Source organism: Geotrypetes seraphini, chromosome 17 (assembly GCF_902459505.1).
Source record: "Geotrypetes seraphini chromosome 17, aGeoSer1.1, whole genome shotgun sequence".
NCBI lineage: Eukaryota > Metazoa > Chordata > Amphibia > Gymnophiona > Dermophiidae > Geotrypetes > Geotrypetes seraphini.
This window is the reverse complement of record NC_047100.1, coordinates 48,954,653-48,979,094: the sequence shown is the minus strand read 5'-3', so window position 1 is coordinate 48,979,094 and position 24,442 is coordinate 48,954,653. Positions and strand designations below refer to the sequence as shown.

Genomic DNA, 24,442 nt, shown 5'->3' with positions numbered 1-24,442 from the left:
AATGCAGGAAGATTCTTGATAGTTCCCATCTCCTCCTTCTACTGAAAGGCTTGGTAGGGATGTCCCGCCTATGCTGGAATCACACTCACCCTCTCGGGGCTGTCGGCTTCCAGACATTCCCTGCACTTGTGCACTTCCGGGCTGGGGAGGAACCAGCCTCTGGTCAGGACTCAAAGTAGTCCGACTCTCTGCACTGAAGTTCACCAAAAGATCCGGGTTCCCTCCCAAAGTGATTCGGGACTCCTCACCCGTGCGAGCAAAGACGCTCGTTAATGTAGTCTGTATCAGCCGTTGAGGGGGTTCAACCGCCGGAGGGGCCAAGCGGGAAACTCCCTTCCTCTTCCCCATATCGCCACCGGGGAGAGAATGCAGGTACAACGAGCAGCAGAGCTCGCTCAGGCGTCCGCTCCCGACGCCATCTTGATTCACTAGCTGCCTTTATTTTTACTGCATCATGAACTATTTTAGTGGCTGCATGGAAGCAGTCATCAATGCCTACACTTAAGCCTGTATTGACGAAGCTTGATTATGTATACCTGATGTCCAAGCTCACAGCATTCCAGCAGAATACTATCATACCTTTTAACAGAGTTTGGGACTCGTATGAGAACTGGAAAGAACAAAGGTTTTCCTGAAATTTACTGTTTGAATTGTTACATATATATTGATAGTTTAGATCCTGACTAATTAGTATTTTTTTTAAATTTGTTTTAGTATTTATATATCACTTATTACCTAATTAGTTTACATTCAGGTACTCAAGTATTTCTCCCTATCTGTCCTGGTGGGCTCACATTCTATCTAATGTACCTGGGGCAAAGGGGGATTAAGTGACTTGCCCAGGGTCACAAAGAGCAGCATGGGATTTGAACTCACAACCTCAGGATGCTGAGGCTGTAGCTCTAACCACTGTGCCACACACACCCATATACAGCAATATGGAGCTCCCTCTGGGGAAGGGGATGATTTTTGTGTGTTTCCTCCTTCCCCCTTCTAGGGGGATTTTTCTAGCTGTAGGGAACTTGGGAGGGGATATCTTATTGTTTGTATACATTGTGACTTTTGGAACCTCTGAGTATGTTGGTTAAAATAAAAGATGAAGTTAAAAAAAAATTTTCAGAAGGTGGTGTGTTATAGATGGGAAAGTGTTATCCAGCAAGCATGTTCGCATTAGCAAGCACTAGCAGGGTTAATGCAAAAGCATATACTTCTTCCTAAATTGGACTTTGTAAGTGTTCCCATAGTACCTGAAGAATTGGTCACTAGGTATAGACTTAAGAGGATGGGTCAGTAGAGTGGGCAGACTTTTCTGCCGTCATCTTTCTATGTTTCTACCTACCACAAAATAAAATACTTGCACCTTACATATGGGCTTATTGCATGAGAAAGTCCCATGTTAAAACACGTTAAGCCCATATTTTAGCGTGTTATTAAGAAAGTAGGATTGCCATAAAGAGCTTAGGGGCACTTTTACTATAAGACATAAGAACTGGGTCAGACCAAAGGGCCTTCTAGTACAGTATTCTGCTTGTAACCAGGGTAAACCAGGCTGCTGATATCAACATTTGAAAAGGAGATAGAGCAGTTTTCAAACTAGAAACAGTTGCTCAAAAGCGCATAGGTCAGAACAAGGAATCTTTAAAGGATATTGCCAAAACAGGGAAGATGGGGCATCCCAATAGCACGGTTGCAGTAAATACCATAGTAGACAAGATGTCTTTTGAAAAAGAGTAGACAGAATTTAAAGACTGTAAATCCAAATTTTCAAACCAGGTCACAAACATATGGCAGAATCCCAAAAAGTAGCCAAATGCCTACTTTCTACCTCCAAGGATGGATAAGCTGTTGATTTTTCCTGGGTGTAATGGAGGCTCTCTCTCTCTCTTCCCCCTGTGTATATCATGTATTGACCGCCCATGATACCATGATTAGCTGAACTTCTTCCTGTGCCAAACTCAGATTGCAAGCTAAGAGTAAATGAGAAAGATCAACATCATGAGCATTTTTTCCTATTGGCTGTACTCAGTGTTTCTCTTTCTTCTCTACAGCTGGACTTAACTTTGAGTGTATCCTATTGAAGCCCAAGAGTGTGCAGGAGAAAGCCAGGCTGCCTCTGGTCGTTATTCCTCATGGTGAGCTGAATGACAATCATAATTACCACAGAATTTTTTTATATCAATATGTTTTTAATAAAACTCAACACATAACAGACTGGGACCCCAACAGTCATGAGTAAGCAATATTACAAACACAACACCAGAACCTAGCTTCTAATACAGAGCAACCTACCCCACCAACCAAGCAAGCCCTCAGTCAATTACCATTGACATTTTTCTTTCATATTCTGTCACAGACCTGGCAATATAAGAGCAGTAAGCTTGAGGAAAGTCATGCGAAAATCATTGCCGCTTTTTTCATTCTCAATTTTTATTTTATACTTGGTGTGACATCAGTGTTCAAAGCATTTGGAAGATGTTGGTTATTTTCTCTCATCACTGAAACACCAGCTTCTGCTATTCTGATCTTTGGTGATAAGGCTAGGGGGAGCGACAAATGTGTTGTTTTAGTGTACCATACAAACTTTATGCATGGTATCTAGAAAAAAACAAGTCCTCAACATTTTTACAAATAACCCCAAAACAAATGTGCAAGATGCTGTAAAAACTGTTTTCAAATTGTCATTCAGGCAGTAAACATTATGATCCATTTTAGCAAAATGGCATGTAACTAAGAAGATAAAAAGTTGCTATTAAATTTTTGTGACAAAATAAGGCATATGGTACAAAGCATTTGCTAAGGGAGTTTCCTAATAATAAAGAGCAGTATTTTCAAAGATTTTACTAAATGTTTAAACAATTACAAAATATTTTGAAACTATTTAAGGGGGTCCCCTTTTTTCTGGACACTATGGCTCGGATTCTGTAAACGGCGTCCCAATTGTAGGCAGAGGTAGGTGTCCTACCGCTGTCTAACCAGCCAATCCAGCCAGTCTAACATTATTTTTTTTTAAAAAAACCTTCCAAGGCAGGCCGTCTACATTGGAGGTGCCTCCAGGAGCCTAGGCTTGGGTGTAGTTTAACCCAGACGTAGCTTAGGTGGACCTAGGCTGCCGTACGTGTCTCCCTAGGCCAGCGGGAGATCCGTACAGTGTAGGCCAGCATTTTGCTGGCCTATATTGTAAGTAGAAGCAGCTGCTGAGCTTATCATGGCAAGGGATCTCCTTGCCACAGTAAGTTTTGTAGGTATTTTTGTGTTTGACATGGATTTGAAGCTCTGCCTGCTCAAGAATTCAGAGTTTGGTCTGTAGCTGACAGACTAATCCCTTCGGGGTACCTGTTAGCCAGTCTGCTTAGTCTTCTTTCAGGGCCGACCCTGACCTGAGTCGAGCGCAGACTGTGTAGTGCACTTACGGGGCTCAGCGATGTTCTGCAGCACACTGACTGCGTTTTCACACCTCCGCCCATCCAGGTGCGCATCCGGTGGTCTGCAAGGGTGGAGGCATAGTCAGAAAGGGATATTTGACTAGCAGCCCGAAGATCAGCTTGAAAGACGAATTTTCAGCAGTGTGGCAATGAATTCTATACCAGCCATTGAAAAGGCTGGGAGCAGCTGCAGGCTGATCTGTGTCTCTGGTAATTGTGAGTACAGGAGCTGACAGGCTCCATAATCAATCTTTTAATAGTTAATTTTGAGGGGTTTTGAAGGTTTCCTTGTGTTCCTCTATGTTCCCCCCACCTGAAAAAGTTGTTTTTGCAATTTTTAAAGTTTAAGAAATGTCGTTTTTGGCGCGTTTTTGAAGTAAATTTGGGTGTCGGCCCTTTTGAATTTTTAATGAGCTTTTTTCAACTTTTCCCTGCTTCTGTAAAATTCAAAATTTTGCCAGGAAATCTGCTGGAATGGGGAAAATATTGCCGCATTTAGAGCGTTTTGTACCATGTGGCGCAGTTTTGGGAGAGGACGGTAATTACTGGTTCAGCTTCCCCTTCACAGAAGCAGCTGATTACACGCTCAGCTAGCCCATCGAGATGGTCACATTTATTTTTGGGGCTTGGTTCTGCAGCTTTGTCTGTCTGCTGCAAGACGGATTCTCCGTTTCCTAAGAAGCACAAAGGTGTCTATATGCCCCAGGGTCCAGATACCTTCTCAGAATTTAGGAGATTTTGCGGATCCATATTTTTCTTCTGGGGTCCAGCTACTGGGTGATTTTCTGTTTCCCTCGATGTATCTCAGCGGCTGAGTGGCCTGGGGGGGGATTTCTCTGCACCGTCTGTTCCTCCTTCCCATAATGTATCTGGGGTCCCAGCGGCTGCTCCGGACCTACTTGATCCTTTTTTGCACAGTGCTGTATTTCCCAATTTGGGAATTTGGACTTTAGTGCTGGATCCATGGATCCCTTTGGGGCTCCAGATCCTAGAGACGATCCGACTGTCAGGCGCTTGTTTAAGTCTGAGGCACTACTGGATCTCATTGCTGCATCTTTACTAGAATTGAGCGTGGATTCCCAGCTCGCGTTTCATTTCAAGTTTTTCTCCCTTGCTCTGCAGCATTTGTTCGCAATTTGCGACTTTTCCTGGCATCTGGATATAAGTTCATAGTTTCGGAGCAGTTTGACTCTCTGGAGGGTCCTTTATGGAAAGCTCAGGCTATGTCTAGCTTGCATCCTTGGGCGCAGGAGTGTCTGCAGCCCAAGGAAGCTTCCCTGATGGCTCAGCTGACACAGTTCAACTCTCTCCCTAGTGATGGGACAGTTGTGTTGAAAGCTATGCAAGACAGCCAGGTGAATGGGGTTTTCTGGAAAGTTTTAAGCCAGCTATTTAGCCATTGGACCTGCAGTGCCTCTGTCCTTTGCGCCTGTCAAGCTCAGCTACAAATGCCTTTTCCTTAGCTTTGTGGTCTGGGATGGCCTCTTATGTCCTTTTGAAGGTGTTGGCAAGGGTGTCGGCAGATTCTATTCCAGCCCGCTGAATGCTCTGGGTTCGGCAGTGGGCTGGTCATTCCTCCTCCATGGCAAATCGGGTGCGGCTACCTTTTCAGGGGTAGTTGTATGGCATGGATCTGGTTGATCTCCTGAATTTGGTAATAGACTGTCATCTGAAGACCTGGCCAGATAGTAGAACACGGCCCAAGGGTGCTGGGCATCCTCCCTTGAGTGGCTCCTGATGATATTTTCGTAATTACAGGCAAGATTTTTCATCCTCTTTGCAGAGATTTTCTCAGGGTTCCAGGCTGCAGGTGCGCTCTGTCTACCGCCGCGCTTCTTGCCTGACCTGCCTATACGACCCAATGATGCCAGGGTGCCAAGGGCCCTTCTGCAAATAGGAGGTTCGGTCCTTGCAGTTTTGGCCTGCCTGGTTGTACATTATTAAAGTCCAGTGAGTCATGGAATTTATTCAGTTGAGCTGCAAGCTGGTTTTAACCCACCTCTCTTAGACTAGTTGATGTCTTCTCCGGTCGGGAGTCCAGACACAGTAAGCTTTCTCCAGGCTGCTGTTCAGTGCTTGTTGGGTATTCAAGCAGTACAGCCGGTGCCAAACTAACCTTCGGGTTTACACAGATATTCTGTTTATTTTATCATTCCTAAATCAGAATCAAAAGTTTGTAGACAGATTCTGATTTTGTAGCCCTTCCATCCAGCTCTTAAGCTTCCTTGGTTCTGGATGGAGACCCTGTGGTGGGTCATTCCAGCAATGGCTCCGGGGGAATTTCTGGGCTCCCTGGATTTTACGGAAGTGAACTTGCACATTCCCTTTTTTTCCGGATCACTGCAGATTTCTGAGGTTTCTTGTGCTGGATCAGGTTTTGTCAGTCCTTTGGGCTGGCATCCGCAGCACGGACCTTCGCCATAGTGATGATGGTAGTAGCGGCTCCACTGAGATGGGTGGAGTTGCAGGCTCACCCTTATCTGGTTGCCTGGTGGCTCAGAGTGCCCCTAGAAAAAGGGGCTCACTATGGTAGTGGCAGTGCTCCACTTACTGGAATACCTGGGCTGGTCAACTTATAAAGAAAAAAAAAATCCCACCCACGCAGTTGCTAGAATAGTCAATACGACAGAGGGCCTTGTTTGCTTGCCTGAGGTACGAAAATAGAAGCTCTGGGCACAGATTTCGGAGATATTGAAGCTGGTGGGACATCCTACTGTTTGTGGGTTCCAGGATTCCAAAACTGGACGTGGTTCCCTGGACGAACGAACGTATGCCTGCGTTCTCTTCAGAATGTCTTCCTCTCTCACTAAGATGTCTTAGAGCTGAGTCTGTGGTGAACTCTGGAGGCCAGAGTGTGTATAAACTGGTGACTTCATCCTCCCTCACTCTGCCAGAATGTTCCATTAATCCTTGCTTCCTGGATTGTAGTCACCACGGATGCCAGCCTTGTGGCTGGGAAAGGCTCAATACAGTCTTCCTTTTCAGGACTGTTGGACTCCGTCAACATAGAGAGGACCCAAGAGCTTTCTCTTGACTCAGGAGGCTTGATTTCTTTTCCTTTAGGGGGAAAGTCTTTTCCTGACGCTGACGGCAGTGCATTGGCCGTGGTGGCCATTGTTCCAGCAGACTTCCTCAGCCGTCAGTCTAAAGTTCCGGGCGAGTGGTCCCTAGCACAGTAGACATTTTGGGCACTCGTGAGGCGCAGGGGGCAGCCCAGCCTTGATATCGTGACCGTGGCACCAAACAAGATGGTTCCATGTTTCTTCAGTCTCAGATCCAGAGACTGAATTGATGCTATTGAGCAACTGTGGCCTCTGGAGGATCTTCTCTCCATTTTATCCGCCTTGGTCGCTGTTTGGCCAGGTCCTTCGGAAGATTGCAACTCGCCCCAGCAGTATCATTCTGATGAAATCTGATTTGCATTAAAGGCCCTGGTGCGAGGATCTGATACGGTTGTGGGTGACATACAGTCTGAACCTGAGTATCTTTCCTGACCGTCTCAACTAGGCCCAGTTGCCATGAAAGATCTGGGTCGTTTTGCTCTTAAGGCATATCTCTTGAGCGCGCAGTTTAACTAAAAAAAACATCAAGGCAATTCGTAGATTGTCATAGCTAAATCTTAGGTCTACCAAGTCATCCTTTTGTGTCGGCTTTCGCTAAGGCATAGAAGACCTTTAGATCGCTGGAGTGGCCTTATTCGACTCAGGTGTTGTGGGTCCTTGCTTTCTTCAAGCGGGTCTGGATAAAAGCCTCATGGTGGCGTCTCTGCGGATCCTGGTGGCCGGTCTCCCTGTTTCTAGATCCCAGGATTGACAGTTCTATTTGGAGTTGCATCCAAATGTTGCTTGGTTTTGCAAAATTATCTTTGGGTCTGGCCACCCTTTAAGAAGCCGGACCCGATCTGGGACCTTCATGTAGTGCAGTCTGGCTTTGCCAAGCCTCCTTTTGATCTACTGAGAGATGTTTTTTCCCTGGATTTAACTCTCCAAACTGTTTTTTCTGGTCGCTCTCTCTTGGGACCTTAGAGTTTCCGGATGGCAGGTGTTGTCATGTTGACACCCTTTGTTTCGAGTTCCTGAGAGCGGACAATTCCTTCTTTCTTTTTGCCAAAGGTGGCTTCGGCTTGCCATGTCCATCTGGGAGTGTGTTTCCCGGATCATCTGCTAAAGAACTTGGACATGGAGGAGTGTGTGGTTTGGTGGTTGAAGCTACAACCTCAGCACCTTGGGTTGTGGGTTCAAACCCCACACTGCTCCTTGTGACCCTGGGCAAGTCACTTAATCCTCCTTAGCACCAGGTATGTTAGATAGATTGTGAGCCCACTGGGACAGACAGGGAAAATGCTTGCGTATCTGATTGTAAAACCACTTAGATAACCTTGATAGGCAGTATATAAAAATCTTAATAAAACTTGATAAATAAAATAAAACTTTTGCAGGGTGCTCCTGCATTATTAGCGACTCTCATGAGTTTCCCTTTCTGACCACCTGTTGGGATGGCTCATTTGCTCCTGCAGGGTTCTCCCACTTCTAAAGCTACGATCTCTAGCTGGATCCATAGAGCCATTTAGTCCACTTACATTCTTGCGGGGCTACTATCCCCTATTTATGTTAAGGCGCTTTCTGACATGAGTGTAGCTTCTTCATGGACGGAACCTAGATCTGTTTCTCCTGAGGAGATTTGCAGGGCGGCAACATGGTCTTCTTTTCACATGTTTGCCAATTTCTGCAAAGTGAATGTTGCTGCCAGACAGGACTCTGCCATTTGAGTCCTTGGTCTTAAGGGCCGGCACAGCAAGCCCACCCTAGTTTTCTTGGGGGACTGCTTTTGTATGTCCCTATGGTCTAGAATGTTTCACCTATTGCACTGGAAAAGGAGAGTATATATTTACCCTGGTAAGATCTTTTCCAGTAGATAGATGAGACATTCTAGACACACGCCCTGTCCTTGCTGTGCCTGTTTCAGATTCTGATTTCTTATGTCAATCTCCTTCTGCTTATCCAATCTGTTTCTTGAAGACTGGTCAACCCTTTGGGGTTAACAAGAGTTTGTACATATGTCTAACCTGTTGTGGGAGTAGTTCTGAGCTCCTTTGACGCCTCTGTTGCAGGTTAACGGTACTGTTTAGTTGTTTAAGCAGAACAATAGTTTAGCCTGTTATTACAGGTGTCTCTACTTCACAGATGAGCATGTCTCTCTATGCTTTGGTACTGACTGCTAGAGGGCGCTAAACTAGTCTGTGAAGTACTCTAGAGCAGTGGTCTCAAACTCAAACCCTTTGCAGGGCCACATTTTGGGTTTGTAGGTACTTGGAGGGCCTCAGAAAAAATAGTTAATGTCTTATTAAAGAAATGTCAATTTTGCATGAGGTAAAAACTCTTTATAGTTTATAAATCTTTCCTTTTGGCTAAGTCTTAATAATAATATTGTAATTTATAGCTAAAGAGACATATGATCAAGAAATGGTTTTATTTTACTTTTGTGATTATGATAAACATACCGAGGGCCTCAAAATAGTACCTTGCAGGCCGCATGTGGCCCCCGGGCTGCGAGTTTGAGACCACTGCTCTAGAGGCAGAGTGAAACACCTGTAATGGATTTCTTCTGTAGACCATGCGAGTAGTGGGAAATAACCCTATGGTCTAGAATGTCTTACCTTTCTACTGGAAAAGATCTTACCAGGGTAAGTACATAATCTCCTCCTTTTACATGCATCCTAAATAGCTGTAGCAATATGTACTATATTAGTCCTATTTACTCTCATCCTAGATAGTTCTAATTACACTCATCCTAATTTATTTTAATTCCATTTACTATATTCATCATATCTGGAAGGATCTACAGTATGTGCATACATTTTATGTCATGTCCTCCTATCGTGTTCCTAGTGTGGGGGGGGGGGAGCCTGCTATTTTCCTCTATGTTGCTTCCTCCCTCTGTCGGCTCATAGTTTCAGTTGTAGTCTAAGAAAAGGAAAACCTTTTTCCTTTCTTGAATTTTCCGGTGTCCTTTTCTAGCTTTAATTCCACCACATTGGATACATTACAAAGAACAATCTTGCACTTGTGCTTTTGTATTTGATGTGTATAAAATTCTGTGGGATGCAGGTTGTATGTAACCAGGTGTTCTCATTCCACAGAGAGCAGTTGCTTACCCGCTATGTTTCTTTTCTGCATTGCAGGAGGCCCACACAGTGTGTTTGTGGTAGAGTGGATGCTGTATTCTGCTGTTCTGTGCAGGATGGGGTTTGCAGTCCTTTTGGGTGAGTATCTGCTTCAGATGGATATAACCTCCACTATCATCACCACCACGTCCTACTCAGGATTTGAGTAGCTAGTGTTTTTGATCATAATAATGTGAAGTGCAGCACAGAAACTATCTGGGTGCCAAAGAGCTAAAACAGTACGGTTGTTGAGGGGCAATAACACTCTACAAGGCAATCTTGCTATCAGCAACACGAAAGGATCTCACTTGGCTCTGGATTAGCAGGGAATCTTGATATATTTGATTAGAAACCAGGAAGTGCATTTCAGAAACATGGCAATTCTGGTCAGCATTGAAGATTTATATCTTGAAAAATGCTTTCCCTTCAGCTTTTGGCCTATATATCTTAATTTGGCTGGAGAAAAAGGAGCACGAGATCTAGGAAGTAGGAGGCCCTGCTAGGATGAGAAAAATTAAGGTTCCAGGGAACAGGAAGTTCTGCTGAGATAGTGAATGAGGGATCCAGGGAATAAGGAGTCCTTCTGAAAGAAACAGGGAGTACAGGAAACAGGAAATTAGTGATCTAAGGGGCAGGAGGATCTACTGGGGAATGGTAGAAAATCCTGCCAGGGGAGACAAGAGCTTAGATATAGAAGTGTTCTTAAGAATTGTCTTCACTGTGTTTTATGTTATCCCCCTTATTTTAGTAGAATAAAATACCAAATAGGTCTTGTAATATAAGTATACTAATCCTTAAAAAAAGACTTAATGGAAAAAAATAACACTATCAAATAAAAAAAGAATTCCACATTAAGAATCAACCTTTTTACGAATGGTGGAATCACCTTTGTGTCATCACAAAGTATGAGGAAATAACATTCAAACAAAATAACTTAGCCAGATTCACAAAAAGTTGGACCCCTCTTGTTGAAAATGTAAGGACTCATGTAAATCCTAATTAACTATACTATATTTTGCATATTATTATGTATATTTTGGTATCTGCAGCTTATTGTTTTGTTTTATTCTTTTGTATTTGTAAAATTTCAATTACAAAAAAAAAAAAAAAAAGAATCAACCTTATTACCAGTCAAAGCAGCATTATTCCTGTAAAATGAGGGAAATAAATTTTGACACAAGTCTGGCGAGCCGCACATGCGGAGGCCCAGCCAGGTGTACACCTGGTGTAATTTTAGTCAACCATATCCCTCTATGCCTCTCGTAAGGAGATCTAGTTTGCTTTTAAATCCTAGTTGATGTCATCCAGCTGTGAGAATAGGAGGCCTAAATGTCCTCAGAGAATGAGATCTCATGACCACCACACATACCCTCATCATCTATCAATCTGCATTATGGGGGTCTTTTACTAAGATGCGCTAGCCGATTTAGTGCGCCCATTATAGTCTACAGATGCGTTAGCATTTAGCGCACGCTAAATCGGCTAGCGCACCTTAGTAAAAGACCCCCATAATGCAGATTGATAGATGATGAGGGTATGTGTGGTGGTCATGAGATCTCATTCTCTGAGGACATTTAGGCCTCCTATTCTCACAGCTGGATGACATCAACTAGGATTTAAAAGCAAACTAGATCTCCTTACGAGAGGCATAGAGGGATATGGTTGACTAAAATTACGCCAGGTGTACACCTGGCTGGGCCTCCGCATGTGCGGCTCGCCAGACTTGATGGACCGAAGGTCTGATCCAGAGATGGCAGTTCTTATGTTCTTAAGAGTCTGACAAAGTGCTAGCTAGCAAATAATTATGTAGAAAGTTTTAGCTGTGCTATACTACGCATGTACAGGTGCCTTCCTACCTGACACTTGAGTAGCAGACCCTTAGGGCTAGATTCACTAACCTCCTTTCCTTGCCCGAACCGTGGCCAATCCGTGCAGGCCCAACCAATTCACAATACAAAAAAATTAAAATGAGGGCGATCGGAGGAACACTCCCTTCCGACCGCATGGATCACTAGTGTGCGATCCTGACGCATGCGCAGACCATTTACTTTCCCTGCAGACGGTCTGCACATGCGTTTTGTGTTCATTTTGGCTTGTTGTTTGTTTGTTTTATGGGCCCCAAATCTCCTGCTCTCCCAGGGAAGGGCGATCACTGGCAACAGCAGCCTCTTCCCCTTTCCTTTTCCTTCTCATATATTTGATTAGGGCGATCACTGGCAACAGCAGCCTCTTCCCCTTTCCTTTTCCTTCTCATATATTTGATTAGGGCGATCACTGGCAACAGCAGCCTCTTCCCCTTTCCTTTTCCTTCTCATATATTTGATTAGGGCGATCACTGGCAACAGCAGCCTCTTCCCCTTTCCTTTTCCTTCTCATATATTTGATTAGGGCGATCACTGGCAACAGCAGCCTCTTCCCCTTTCCTTTTCCTTCTCATATATTTGATTAGGGCGATCACTGGCAACAGCAGCCTCTTCCCCTTTCCTTTTCCTTCTCATATATTTGATTAGGGCGATCACTGGCAACAGCAGCCTCTTCCCCTTTCCTTTTCCTTCTCATATATTTGATTAGGGCGATCACTGGCAACAGCAGCCTCTTCCCCTTTCCTTTTCCTTCTCATATATTTGATTAGCATGTTATCTGTCATCTTATTTCATCATGAAAGTAGTGAAACCCCGAAAACCAGCTAAAGAGATGAAGGGCAAGGGGGAAGAGCTGTTTGTTTGGCTTTCCCCAGCAAAAGAGATTCTGATGCTCTGCTGTCACAAGCTTGTCTGTCGTAAAATTTAAATGACATCAGAAAATCTACTGGAAACGCCAAGGAAGTTCATTTTATTAATTAATTGCTTGAGTGCTTGCTGCGATCCCCAGCGGCAGCAGCCTCTTTTTGAACATTTTCCTCCCGGTATTATGAATTTCGGTGGCATTTTTTAAGTTTCCTTTATTTTTCGTCATGGTAACCCTGTTTTGGGGTTGGAGCCTCGTCCTCAATTTGAAGATACCCCTTTTTCAGCTCACAATTGAGGAATTTAATTTGACTGCGATTCTTTTTGTGATGTCTAAGAAGACCCCCCCTCCACTCTGTGGTTCAACAGAAGTTCCCAATGTAATTAGGTCATCTTGATCACAGACCTGCACAATTGATATATCAAGTGTCATGGACCTAACCATGATTTTTCTCTCTGATCCCAAATGCAGACCAGAACTCAGAAGGCTTGGCAGGTTCAACATAGTCTCTCTCCTTCACTGGTTATGCCTAGGAGATGGCTTTGGCCATCCAAATTAATTTGGAGATAGAGGAGGAGCCTAGGGCCAAGATGGAGTATGAGTCATCTCCCAAGGAAGGGATCACAGTACCACTGCACCTTATCCTTAAGGACACACTGATAAGGAGTCGGAAGACTCCGTTCTCAGTGCAGGTTGCACCAAACAAGGTGGATATTCAGTACCGTATCCCAGATTTGAGAGGGCCCAGCTTCCTCACCACTCTTTGGTGGCAGAATTCACTCTCAAGCAAGCCAAGTGAACTAGGTCTTGTACCTTAACTCCCCCAGGAAGAGAGGCCAGGACCTTAATTCATTTGGGAGAAAGACATTTCAGGCCTTAATGTTCATTGTTCAATTCCAGTCCTTTCAGCTCTGCATAAGCATATGCTTGAGGTCTTTGGCTTGTAGAGCAGAACTCAGAAAGCTTGGCAAGTTCAACATGAGAAGCTGTTTGGCTCCTTGAAGACCAGTCCATTGACTGGCATCGGAAGCACTGACATCGATGGCTGTCCAGACATTGAAAACCACTGCTTATTCCTAGGAAAAGTAGCATAAAATATGTTTTACTCTTTGGGATCTTGCCAGGTACTCATGACCTGGGTTGGCCACTGTTTGAGATAGGATACTGGACTTGATGGACCTGCAGTCTGTCTCAGTATGCCAATTCTTATGTTCTTATGAGTACACCGGCATCAAGGTGATCTCAATCTCACTTGTTATTAAGTACTGTTAGAGATCTTTGGAGAGTAAGGTGCAGTGGTTAGAGCTACAGCTTCAGCACCCTGAGGTGGTGGGTTCAAACCCCGTACTGCTTCTGGACAAGTAGCTTAATTCTCCACTGTCTCAGGTACATTAGATAGATTGTGAGCTCACCAAGACAGATAGGGAAAATGCTTGAGTACCTGTATGTGGTTTGTGTAGCTATATTTGGCTGATTCTCTCCCACAGGAGCAGGCTGAAGAGCTTTGCCTGCTGGTTAAAAAGCAGCTGTGGTTCAGGGAATAGATGACCAGGAGCATGTCTAATAGTTTTGATATCTCATTGATGACTGCATGTCTCTGACCTTGAACCAGCAGTTCAGGAAAGGGTTGCAAACACGTCTTGCTGTGGAGACAACTTATTGGGGACAAGGTAGGCTGATCTGACAAAGAAAAATAAACATCATCCAGTCCCTGTCTTGGCAGCCTGCAACTGCCGCTTCTTCCTCAATTAGGAGATTTTCTGGTGGGCAGAGACAGTATCTGCACTACTCTCAAAGGCATAAGTACCCATCTGCTTCTTGCCCTGCCTAGCAGTCCCAGAGTTCCAATCTCCGTCAGCCCTGCCAGCAGAATGCCCAGCTAGTTCCTCAGTCAAAGCAGGGAGAGAGTGGGGTAGTGGTTAGTGCTACAGCCTCAGCACCCTGAGGTTGTGGTTTCAAATCCCATGCTGTTCCTTGTGACCTGGGCAAGTCACTTAATTCTCCACTACCCCAGGTACATAGATTTGAGCCCACTGAGACAGATAGTGAAAATGCTCAAAGTACCTGTATTTAAACCACTTTGAGCATGGTTGTAAAACTACAAAAAAGTGGTTTACAAGTCCCAATCCTTTTCCGATTTCCTTTTGACTAGCTGCAGCAGAGCATAGCTGCCATGAAAGTATCTGTCCCAGATGACCTACCGATGGAGGGAGGCTGAATTTTTACCATTAGTAGTGGCCCCTTGTGACCTCCGACTGGTGAGTTCTTCAAATGGTAACACTGTGAATTGGCATCGATGACTACTAAATTGCCCACTAAGAGCTTCATTCCTCAACTCTCACAACAGACAGATATTGCTTCAAGAAATCTCCACCCTTTTGCCGGCCAATGTGGTCAAACTCATTCCACCTAAGGAAAAAGAGGGAGGGATTTTGCTTGTGCAGGTACTTCCTTGTGCACAAGAAAATGGGCAGATTCCGTCCCACCCTAGACTTAAGAGCCCTAAACAAATCCTGGTCCAAGAAAAGTTCAAGATGCTTTCTCTGGACACCCTTCTTCCCGTGATTCAGGAAAAAAGATTGGCTATGTCCTCTAGACTTGAAGGATGCCTATACCCACATTTTGATGCTTTCACAGGAGAGATATCAGATTTCAAATAGGGAAACACCATTACCAGTACTGCATTCTGCCTTTTGGCCTTGCATCAGCTCTCGGGGGCAGATTCTCAAAACTAAAATCTGCCATTAACATACTCGCTAAACCGGTTCCAACCGGTTTAGCATGCATGTATTTTAACAGCGGATTATTAAAATGGCTTACCGTGGTCATATCCGAGTTTTCTAGCAGTCTCTGATACTGCCATGCAAATATAGTTCAATGAGGTCATTAATATTAAAATGAGCACTCTGAGCGATTCTCTATCATCACTGAGTGATTATCTAACCTCGGTGTGCCACATTTATGGCCAAAATTTTCTAGAACGTCTCAGCTTTCATTGCCTTACTGTCTGATCAGTGCCTGAGCGCTGATTGGCTCAGGTACTGATATGAAAGTAAGGCTGTCAGAAAGTTTTGCCACCTTCGAGCAATGCCCCCACAACAACCCACTCCCCTTCCCGGTAGCAGAAGAGATGACCATTCTCACCCCCACCCCAACACTCCCCGTGCCTCCGACAACCCCCTTACCTAACCTCTTCAAAATGGCAGGCCTTCCCTCGCCAGTGCATCCCAGAGGGACCTAAGACTCTGATTGGCCCAGGTTGTTTAAGGTCCCACATCGCCAATCTCCAGTCCTCTGGTACCACTCCCAACTCTAGAGAAGCCTTGAAAAGCTCAGCAAGATAGGAGGATGAAATGCAGGCAAGGAGCGGGCATCCTTCCTGCCTATCGTGATTGGGGGGGAGGGGTGCTTTGCAGGTTCCAGCAGGAGGGTGTGGGCATCCCTCCTGCAGGTCAAGGGGGTTCTCTGCCGCAGCTAATCAGCTGATCGCAGCAGGGATATCTTCCCCCCCCCTCCCAATCAACTGAGCCAGCACTCCCCAAAGCCATGGCTTTGGGGAGCATTGCTGCCTTAGCTGATTGGGGATAACTTGTCCTGTCGCAATCACTTTATGGCTGCTATGGCCTGACTTTAGGATCCTGTGGTGGCATAGATTGGCAGCTGAATTGTAGGTTAGGGTTTTCCAGGCCTACATTTCAGCCGCCTGTCTTGCTGTAAATCGCAACTAGGTAGCTGCGTTGGCCATGCTTACTTTGGCGTTCTGAGGTCTAAAGTAGCTACCTAGCCATGATGTCAGTCACCTTTTATTTAGGCATCTGTAGGTGCTTTAACACTGCCGTTTTTTGCTGTTTCTGATGGTGTTTTTAAATTAGCTTAGGCATTGGCAGGGCCATGCTTCCAGTACAACTTGTGTAAGCTGCCTAGAATTCCACTGAGGAGGATTTGGGGGGATATAAGTCCTAACATATAATATTTGTTCCTTGGTCAGTTGGGCAGTTCAATAACATTAAAGTACACCTCTAGCTCCCTTTTCCCTATTTTATTCTGAGTCATGTACAGTTCTTTGTAAAAATACATAAAACACCTTTTTGTCTCTTGGTCCTTGTGACATGTACTCTATTCCCATCTCTTAATCTGCAGGACTAGAATGTCTAGTGTTCTCATTTTCAGTGTTCATGTCAGAACCCTGCTTGCTTTGTTGTTTCTGTTTTGCCAGCTCCAACATATGTCCTTTTGTTTTGCTTCCAACCTAAGCAACAACTTCCTTTCCTTTTGTAGTTCCTGAAAGACCCTGGTTGTTTCTTTATGTCTTAACTCTAATATCTTTCTCTTCATTCTTACCACCATCTTAAGAGCCTCATTCAGGCTGATTGCCTCACTGTGGTAGGTGTCATTTTCTGTTATCACTCATCACCTACAGCCTTAAGAACATAAGCAATGCCTCCGCTGGGACAGACCTGAGGTCCATCATGCCCAGCAGTCTGCTCACGCGGCGGCCCAACAGGTTCAGGACCTGTGCAGTAATCCTCTATCCCCTTTTCCAACAGGAAATTGTCCAATCCTTTCTTGAACCCTAATACCGTACTCTGCCCTATTACGCCCTCTGGAAGTGCATTCCAGGTGTCCACCACAGGTTGAGTGAAGAAAAACTTCCTAGCATTCGTTTTGAATCTGTCCCCTTTCAACTTTTCTGAATGCCCTCTTGTTCTTTTATTATCTGAAAGTTTGAAGAATTTGTCCCTCTCTACTCTCTCTATGCCTTCATGATCTTGTAAGTCTCTATCATATCCCCTCTAAGTCTCCTCTTCTCTAGGGAAAAGAGACCCAGTTTCTCCAATCTCTCAGCGTATGAAAGGTTTTCCATACCTTTTATCAAATGTGTCGCTCTCCTCTGAACCCTCTCGAGTATCGCCATATCCTTCTTAAAGTACAGCGACCAATATTGGACGCAGTACTCCAGATGCGGATGCACCATCGCCCGATACAACGGCAGGATAACTTCTTTCGTTCTGGTTGTAATACCCTTCTTGATTATACCTAGCATTCTATTCGCTCTCTTAGCGGCCTCTGCGCACTTGTGCCGCCAGCTTCATTGTCATGTCCACCAATACCCCCAAGTCCCTTTCTTGGGGACTCTCATTCAATAACATCCCTCCCATCGTATACTGTACCTCCAGGTTTCTGCTTCCCACATGTAGTACTTTACATTTCTCAACGTTGAACTTCATCTGCCATCTCGGTGCCCATTCCCCCAGTTTGTTCAAGTTCCTTTGTAATTCTTCGAAGTCCTCTTTAGTCCGAGCTCTACTAAATAGTTTGGTGTCCTCACGAATTTTATTATCTCACACTTCGTCCCTGTTTCTAGATCATTTATAAATATATTAAATAGCAGTGGTCCGAGCACCGAGCCCTGCGGAACACCCACTCGTGACCCTCCTCCAGTCTGAACAGTGGCCCTTCACTCCTACCCACCAACCAATTCCTGATCCATCTATGTACGTCTCCTTCCACCCCATGGTTCTTCAGTTTCCGAAGTAGGCATTCATGGGTACCTTGTCAAAGGCCTTTTGGAAATCTAGATATATGATGTCTATGGGGTCTCCTCTGTCCATCCTTCTGTTAACTCCTTCGAAGAAGTGCAATAAGTTCATTAGGCATGATCTCCCCTTGCAGAATCCATGTTGGCTGGTTCTCAGAAGTTTGTTTCTTTCAAAATGTTCATCGATGTTGTCTTTTATCAGCGCTTCCGCCATTTTCCCCGGAACCGAGGTTAGACTCACCGGTCTGTAGTTTCCCGGGTCACCCCTTGATCCCTTTTTAAAGATGGGCGTAACATTGGCTATCTTCCAATCCTCCGGGATCTCGCCTGTTTTCAGGGATAGATTGCAAATTTGCTGAAGTAGTTCCGCTATTTCCTCCTTTAGTTCCTTCAGAACCCTTGGGTGGATACCGTCCAGACCCGGGGATTTGTCAGTTTTTAATTTTTCTATCTGCCTGCGTACGTCCTCAAGGCTCGCTTCCATGGATGTTAATTTCTTCTTATCCACCTCTTCAGAGTTTCTTCTTATTTCAGTAGGAAATAAATGCTGTATTTTTGACCTTCAGTTTGGAGCTCTATGCTCATCCCTCTGATCTGACCAATGATATAAGTTCCTTCTCCTGCTTCCCCATTTTCCCCATTAACCAGATTGTAGGTTATTGTGAAATCTAATGGAATTTTTTTTTGCAAAATCTGTGAAATGAAAAGTCTCAAAATGGCTACTAGTTCCTGCCTCTAGCTGTAGTTGGGTTGTGTGTTCAAGTATTGTAGTGTTGATGAAAAATTATTAGTTATTTTATTTGATATACTGCACTTTACTGACAAAAGTCAAATCAAAGCAGTTTACACTTATATAAAAAAGGGGAATAATTAAAAATCTAAACAAACAGGAAATAAACAGGAGACGGGTTAACAAAGACATGACACAGATAGGCAACAAGGGCAGGAAAGTTTACAAAGTCTTAAGGTAAAAACAAATAGGAATGGAACAAAAAGGGAGGTTGGATATCAAGAGCCAAGTAAGATGGCCGTAAAGTAGAAAAGATTATCAGGAATTGAGATCAAATGCTATCTTGAAGTAGTAAGCTTTCATTTGAGACTTAAACAGGCAGATAGACAAGGTTGACCCAGTCGACATTGTATATCTGGGTTTTCAGAAGGCGTTCGACAAGGTTCCACATGAACGACTACTTTGGAAAATTGCAAGCCATGGATTTGAGGGTGAAATACTCACGTGGATTAAAAACTGGCTGGAGCATAGGAAACAGAGAGTGGGGGTAAATGGACAATACTTGGACTGGAAGAGCGTCACCAGTGGGGTGCCGCAGGGCTCAGTGCTTGGAGCCGTGCTCTTCAACATATTTATAAACGATCTGGAAATTGGTACGACGAGTGAGGTGATTAAATTTGCAGATGATACGAAGTTATTCAGAGTATTGAAGATACAGGGATTGCGAAGATCTGCAACATGACATAATCAGGCTCGAGAAATGGGCATCGACATGGCAGATGAGGTTCAACGTGGATAAGTGTAAAGTGATGAATGTCGGTAACAAAAATCTCATGCACGAATACAGAATGTCCGGGGCGGTACTTGGAGACACCTCCCAGGAAAGAGACTTGGGAGTTCTGATTGACAAGTCGATGAAGCTGTCCATGCAATGCGCAGTGGCGGCGAAAAGGGCAAACAGAATCCTAGGAATGATAAAGAAGGGGATCACGAACAGATAGGAGAAGGTTATCATGCTGCTGTACCGGGCCATAGTGTGCCCTCACCTGGAGTACTGTGTCCAGCACTGGTCGCTGTACATGAAGAAGGACACGGTACTACTCAAAAGGGTCCAGAGAAGAGCGACTAAAATGATTAAGGGGCTGGAAGACTTGCTGTACAATGAGAGATTAGAGAAACTGGGCCTCTTCCTCAAAAAGAGGAGATTGAGAATGGACATGATAGAAACATTCAAGATACTGAAGGGAATAGACTTCATAGATAAAGACAGGTTGTTCACCCTCTCCAAGGAAGGAAAAACGAGAGGGCACTCTCTAAAGTTGAAAGGGGATAGATTCCGTACGAACGTAAGGAAGTTCTTCTTCACCCAGAGAGTGGTAGAAATCTGGAATGCTCTTCAAGAGTCTGTCATAGGGGAAAACACCTTCCAGGGATTCAAGACAAAGTTGGACAAGTTCTGCTCAACTGGAAAGTACGCAGATGAGGCTGGGCTCATTTAGAGCAATGGTCTTTGACCTAGGGGCTGCCGCATGAGCCATTGGTCTGACCCAGCAGCGGCAATTCTTATGTTCTTATGAAAGGATTTTTCAGAACACAGTTGATAGTATTTTTAGTTTTGTGTCTTCAGCTGCCCAAAGTGCAAAGATTCTCATAGAAACATGATGGCAGATAAAGGCCAAATGGCCCATCTAGTCTGCCATCCATGGTAACCCTTATCTCTTTCTCTCTCTAAGAGATCCCATGTGCCTATCCTAGGCCCTCTTGAATTCAGACACAGTCTCTGTTTCCACCACCTCTTCCGGGAGACTGTGCCACACATGTACCACCCTTTCCGTAAAAAAAGTATTTCCTCGGATTACTCCAGAGCCTATCACCTCTTAACTTCATCCTATGCCCTCTCATTGCAGAGTTTCCTTTCAAATGAAAGAGACTCGACTCATGCACATTTATATTGCATAGGTATTTAAATGACTATCATATCTCCCCTCTCCCGCCTTTTCTCCAAAGTATACAGATTGAGATCTTTAAGTCTGTCCCCATAGGCCTTATCACGAAGACCACACACCATTTTAGTAGCCTTCCTCTGGACCGACTCTATCATTTTTATATCTTTTTGAAGATGAGGCCTCCAGAATTGTACACAATATTCTAAATGATGTCTCACCAGAGTCTTATACAGAGACATCAATACCTCCTTTTTCCTATTGGCCATACCTCTTTCTATGCAACCTAGCATCCTTCTAGCTTTTGCCATCACCTTTTCAACCTGTTTGGCCACCTTAAGATCATCACATACAATCACACCCAAGTCCCACTCTTCTGTTGTGCACATAAGTTCTTCACCCCTTAAACTGTATCGTTTCCTCTGGTTTTTGCAGCCCAAATGCATGACCTTGCATCTAGACAACAATTCCTTGACGTAAACCCCCATCCGAACAAAGTTAATTTTTTTTTAAAGTCTAGAACCTTTGCTTTTCAATGAGCCCTCTCTGTACCCATCTTAATATTAAACCGTACCATGCTGTGATCACTGGATGCCAGATGATCACCCACTGTAATATCAGAAACACTTTCCCCGTTTGTAAGCACTAAGTCCAGTATGACCCCATCCCGTGTGGGTTCCATTACCAACTGCTGGAACAGTTCTTGTAGAGAATCCAGGATCTCCCTACTTACAGAAGACCCCGCAATAGGGATTCCCCAATCAACATCTGGCATATTAAAATCACCTATTAGCAAAACTCCCCGTTTTTTAGATATATTCTGAATGTCTACTATTAAATCACTATCTACTTCTTCCGTCTGTGAAGGAAGCCTATATATCACACCAATGTAAATATATTCACTATTCCCTCTTTCCAAATTGATCCACAGTGCCTCTTCCTTGCCCTGCAGATCCTGCAATTGTGTAGCTTTAATATGATTTTTTACATATAACATTACTCCCCCTCCTTTTCTTCCTACTCTGTCTTTTCTGAACAGATTATAGCCCAGTATTACTACATCACAGTCATGGTTCTCCGTGAACCACGTCTCCGTGACCGCCTCTATATCCAACCCCTTTTTTTCATCACAGCTTCTAGATCCAGAATCTTATTTCCTATACTTCGAGCGTTACATACGTTCGAGTATACAGTGTTTCTCCGCAAATTCATGGTTCGTGGACCCGGTCCAACCGCCTCTTCCTGTATTAAAGTCAGGTTTCACTAATCAGGAGCTGTGTGTCAAAGCAGCTTCTGATTGGTGATGCCTGACTTTAGTACAGGAAGAGGTGGTCGGAGCATACCGTGAGTGATTTCCTTCACTCGCCGGCACTCCAGCTGCCCCCTCCTGCCTCTCCAGGCGAAAAACCATATTTGCGGTTATTTGATATTCGCAGGGGTTCCATTCCATTCAGACATTGCCCCCTTTTCCCATCCATGTAGAGGTATTCAATGATTTACTTACCTGAGGGCTTATACTCGCCCGCGAGCTTTGATCACCCTACCCATCATTTCTAGTTTAAAGCCCTCTTCTGTAGATTAGCCAGCCTGCCAGCAAAGACACTTCTTCCTTTCTTTGATAGATACACACCATCCCTGCTCAGCAGCCCTTGAAAAATCATCCCATGGTCCAGGAAGCCAAAACGTTCTCGACAACACCATCCACGTAGCCATGCATTCATCTCATAAACAAAAATGTCCCAGACCTGGAGTGTTGAATTAAAAAAGTGAAATGACCAAAATGAAAAGTAGCACATTCTGAAATCTATTAATCTGATTCTGAGCTAGTGAGTTGGTGCCCTTTTGCAGAGTGAAGTATACCTTAGTTAAATCTATTTTAAAAATAAACTAAAAATATCTGGTTTGCATTAGTCATTCGCAATTTTTTGATGCAGTGAACTATCGAGGGTCCTTGGGATTTGGACAGGACAGTATCCTCTCTTTGCCTGGAAATGTAGGAGATCAAGATGTGAAGGATGTTCAGGTAAGGGCCCATGAAACAGGCTTGTCATAGATGCCTAATTTTCTTCATATAATTGGACATACATGCTGTAAGATGCAATTTCTTACTCCAGCCACAGATTTCATGTAAAAGCTCACATTTAACTGTTGGAAATATGAAAGTAATTTATTGCATTCATTACATATCACCCTGCCCAGACTCTACCCCTTATGTCCATCTACCTGTAAAATATACACTAAAGAACAGTGGTTCTTAAACCTGTCCTGAGGGAACCCCCAACCTGTCGGGTTTTTAAGATATCCCTAATGAATATGCATGAGGCAGATTTGCATATAATAGAGGTGACAGGCATGTAAATCTGCCCCATGCATATTTATTAGGGATATCTTGAAAACCCAACTGACTGGGGTCCCCTAGGACAAGTTTAAGAACCACTGCTATAGAGGATCTGTACATATTTACAGAAGTCTTAATATAAGTGATTTAAATGATTTAAGGATCTTCGGAAGTTAGTACAGTATTCCTCAACAGTATTTTTTAAGAACTGCTAAAATCCTCATCAGTCCTTAATCAAAATTTTTAGTGCTTTATATTTTTAATGATTTTTATATATATATGTGGATAAGTTTAAATATATTAATTTAAAGTTTTTAAGCTGATTCACTTATCTTTTTAACTTCAGCTTAAAATCACTTATATTAAGAGTGGTGATAGTGCATGTATTTAGTGACGGATGTTTGATACATAAATGATATTTAAGATCTGAATGCTGAAAAGTTTAACATATTTACAGAATAGCATAAATAAGACCTAGTGGTCCAAACCATACAGTAATTGCATAAATAAAGCCACGAAAAAACTATCATCATTCAGCAGGGGTTATTCAAATATATTATTTTCATTTTTATTCTTATTTAATAGGGAAAAGCCTCAAGAGTTAGAGCCAATTAACCCAAACGGGTCACAAGCGTGATAATTCACAAACGTGATAATTCACAAACGTGATAGTTCACTCAGCTCAAAATGCAGTCATAGGCAAAAACTCTTTATTGTGTATTTATTTCTTTTCTTTTTTGTTTTTATATTATTGCTTAACTCTTTTCATAACTTTAAACTACCTTTCCTATGACCTGTGTGTCTATATTCTTTCATAAAATTCCCAACTTATTACCCCTTATGTTTGTTCTCTTAGATGAATGCTTTCTGTTTATTAATATTCTCTGTTTTTCTTGAACAAGTTGTAAGAGCTTGTATAATTTTCAAAATATATAAATAAAGCATTTAAAAAAAAATATCTCTACAAATAGAGATTGAATTTCTGTCTCTGTGCTTGAAGTTATTTTTTCAACATACATTACATTAGTGATTTTTATTCCGCTTGTACTTGTGGTTCAAAGCGGATTACATAAGAAGAGAGCTGGATATTTCCAGGAGGGTACATGACATTGGAGAATACAGATTGAGGGTATAGACTTAATAACAGAATGAGTGTGTAGACATAATAACATTGGAAGATAAATCAGGTTACACTACATTACATATCAAATAGTCTGTTTCCATACGTTGGTAGGTAATCGGTTTCGGTAGGATGAATTAGGTTCCAGGTATTTTTTTTTTTTTCATTTTTTTTTTTTTTTTTTTTTATATTTTTGGTCGATTGAGGGTATGGTGCCAGGGAGTGAGCAAAACCTGGTCGGTGTAAGTGGAAGAGGAGAGGGAGATTAGGTAGATTGTATATACTTTTTGAATAGCAGCGTTTTGATTTCTTTACGGAATGCTTTGAAGTCAGATGTTGAGGTTAACAATCTGGTGATGGAGGGTTCGAGTTTTGCTGCATGTGTTGCTATGAGGTTATCATAAAGCTTTTTACGATGAGTGCCACTGAGTGGTGGGTATGAGAATGGTGTCAGTGTTCT

General features: G+C 43.4%; 1 protein-coding gene across 1 annotated transcript in view; it reads left to right on the top strand.

Moving 5' to 3' along the window:
- Nucleotides 1-24,442, top strand: part of LOC117351462 (acylamino-acid-releasing enzyme-like) — a 252,705-nt gene that overhangs the window by 160,221 nt on the left and 68,042 nt on the right. Inside the window, 3 exon segments of the mRNA XM_033926761.1 lie at nucleotides 2,049-2,132; nucleotides 9,604-9,684; nucleotides 22,459-22,547. Coding sequence (XP_033782652.1) covers nucleotides 2,049-2,132; nucleotides 9,604-9,684; nucleotides 22,459-22,547 — 254 coding nt within the window.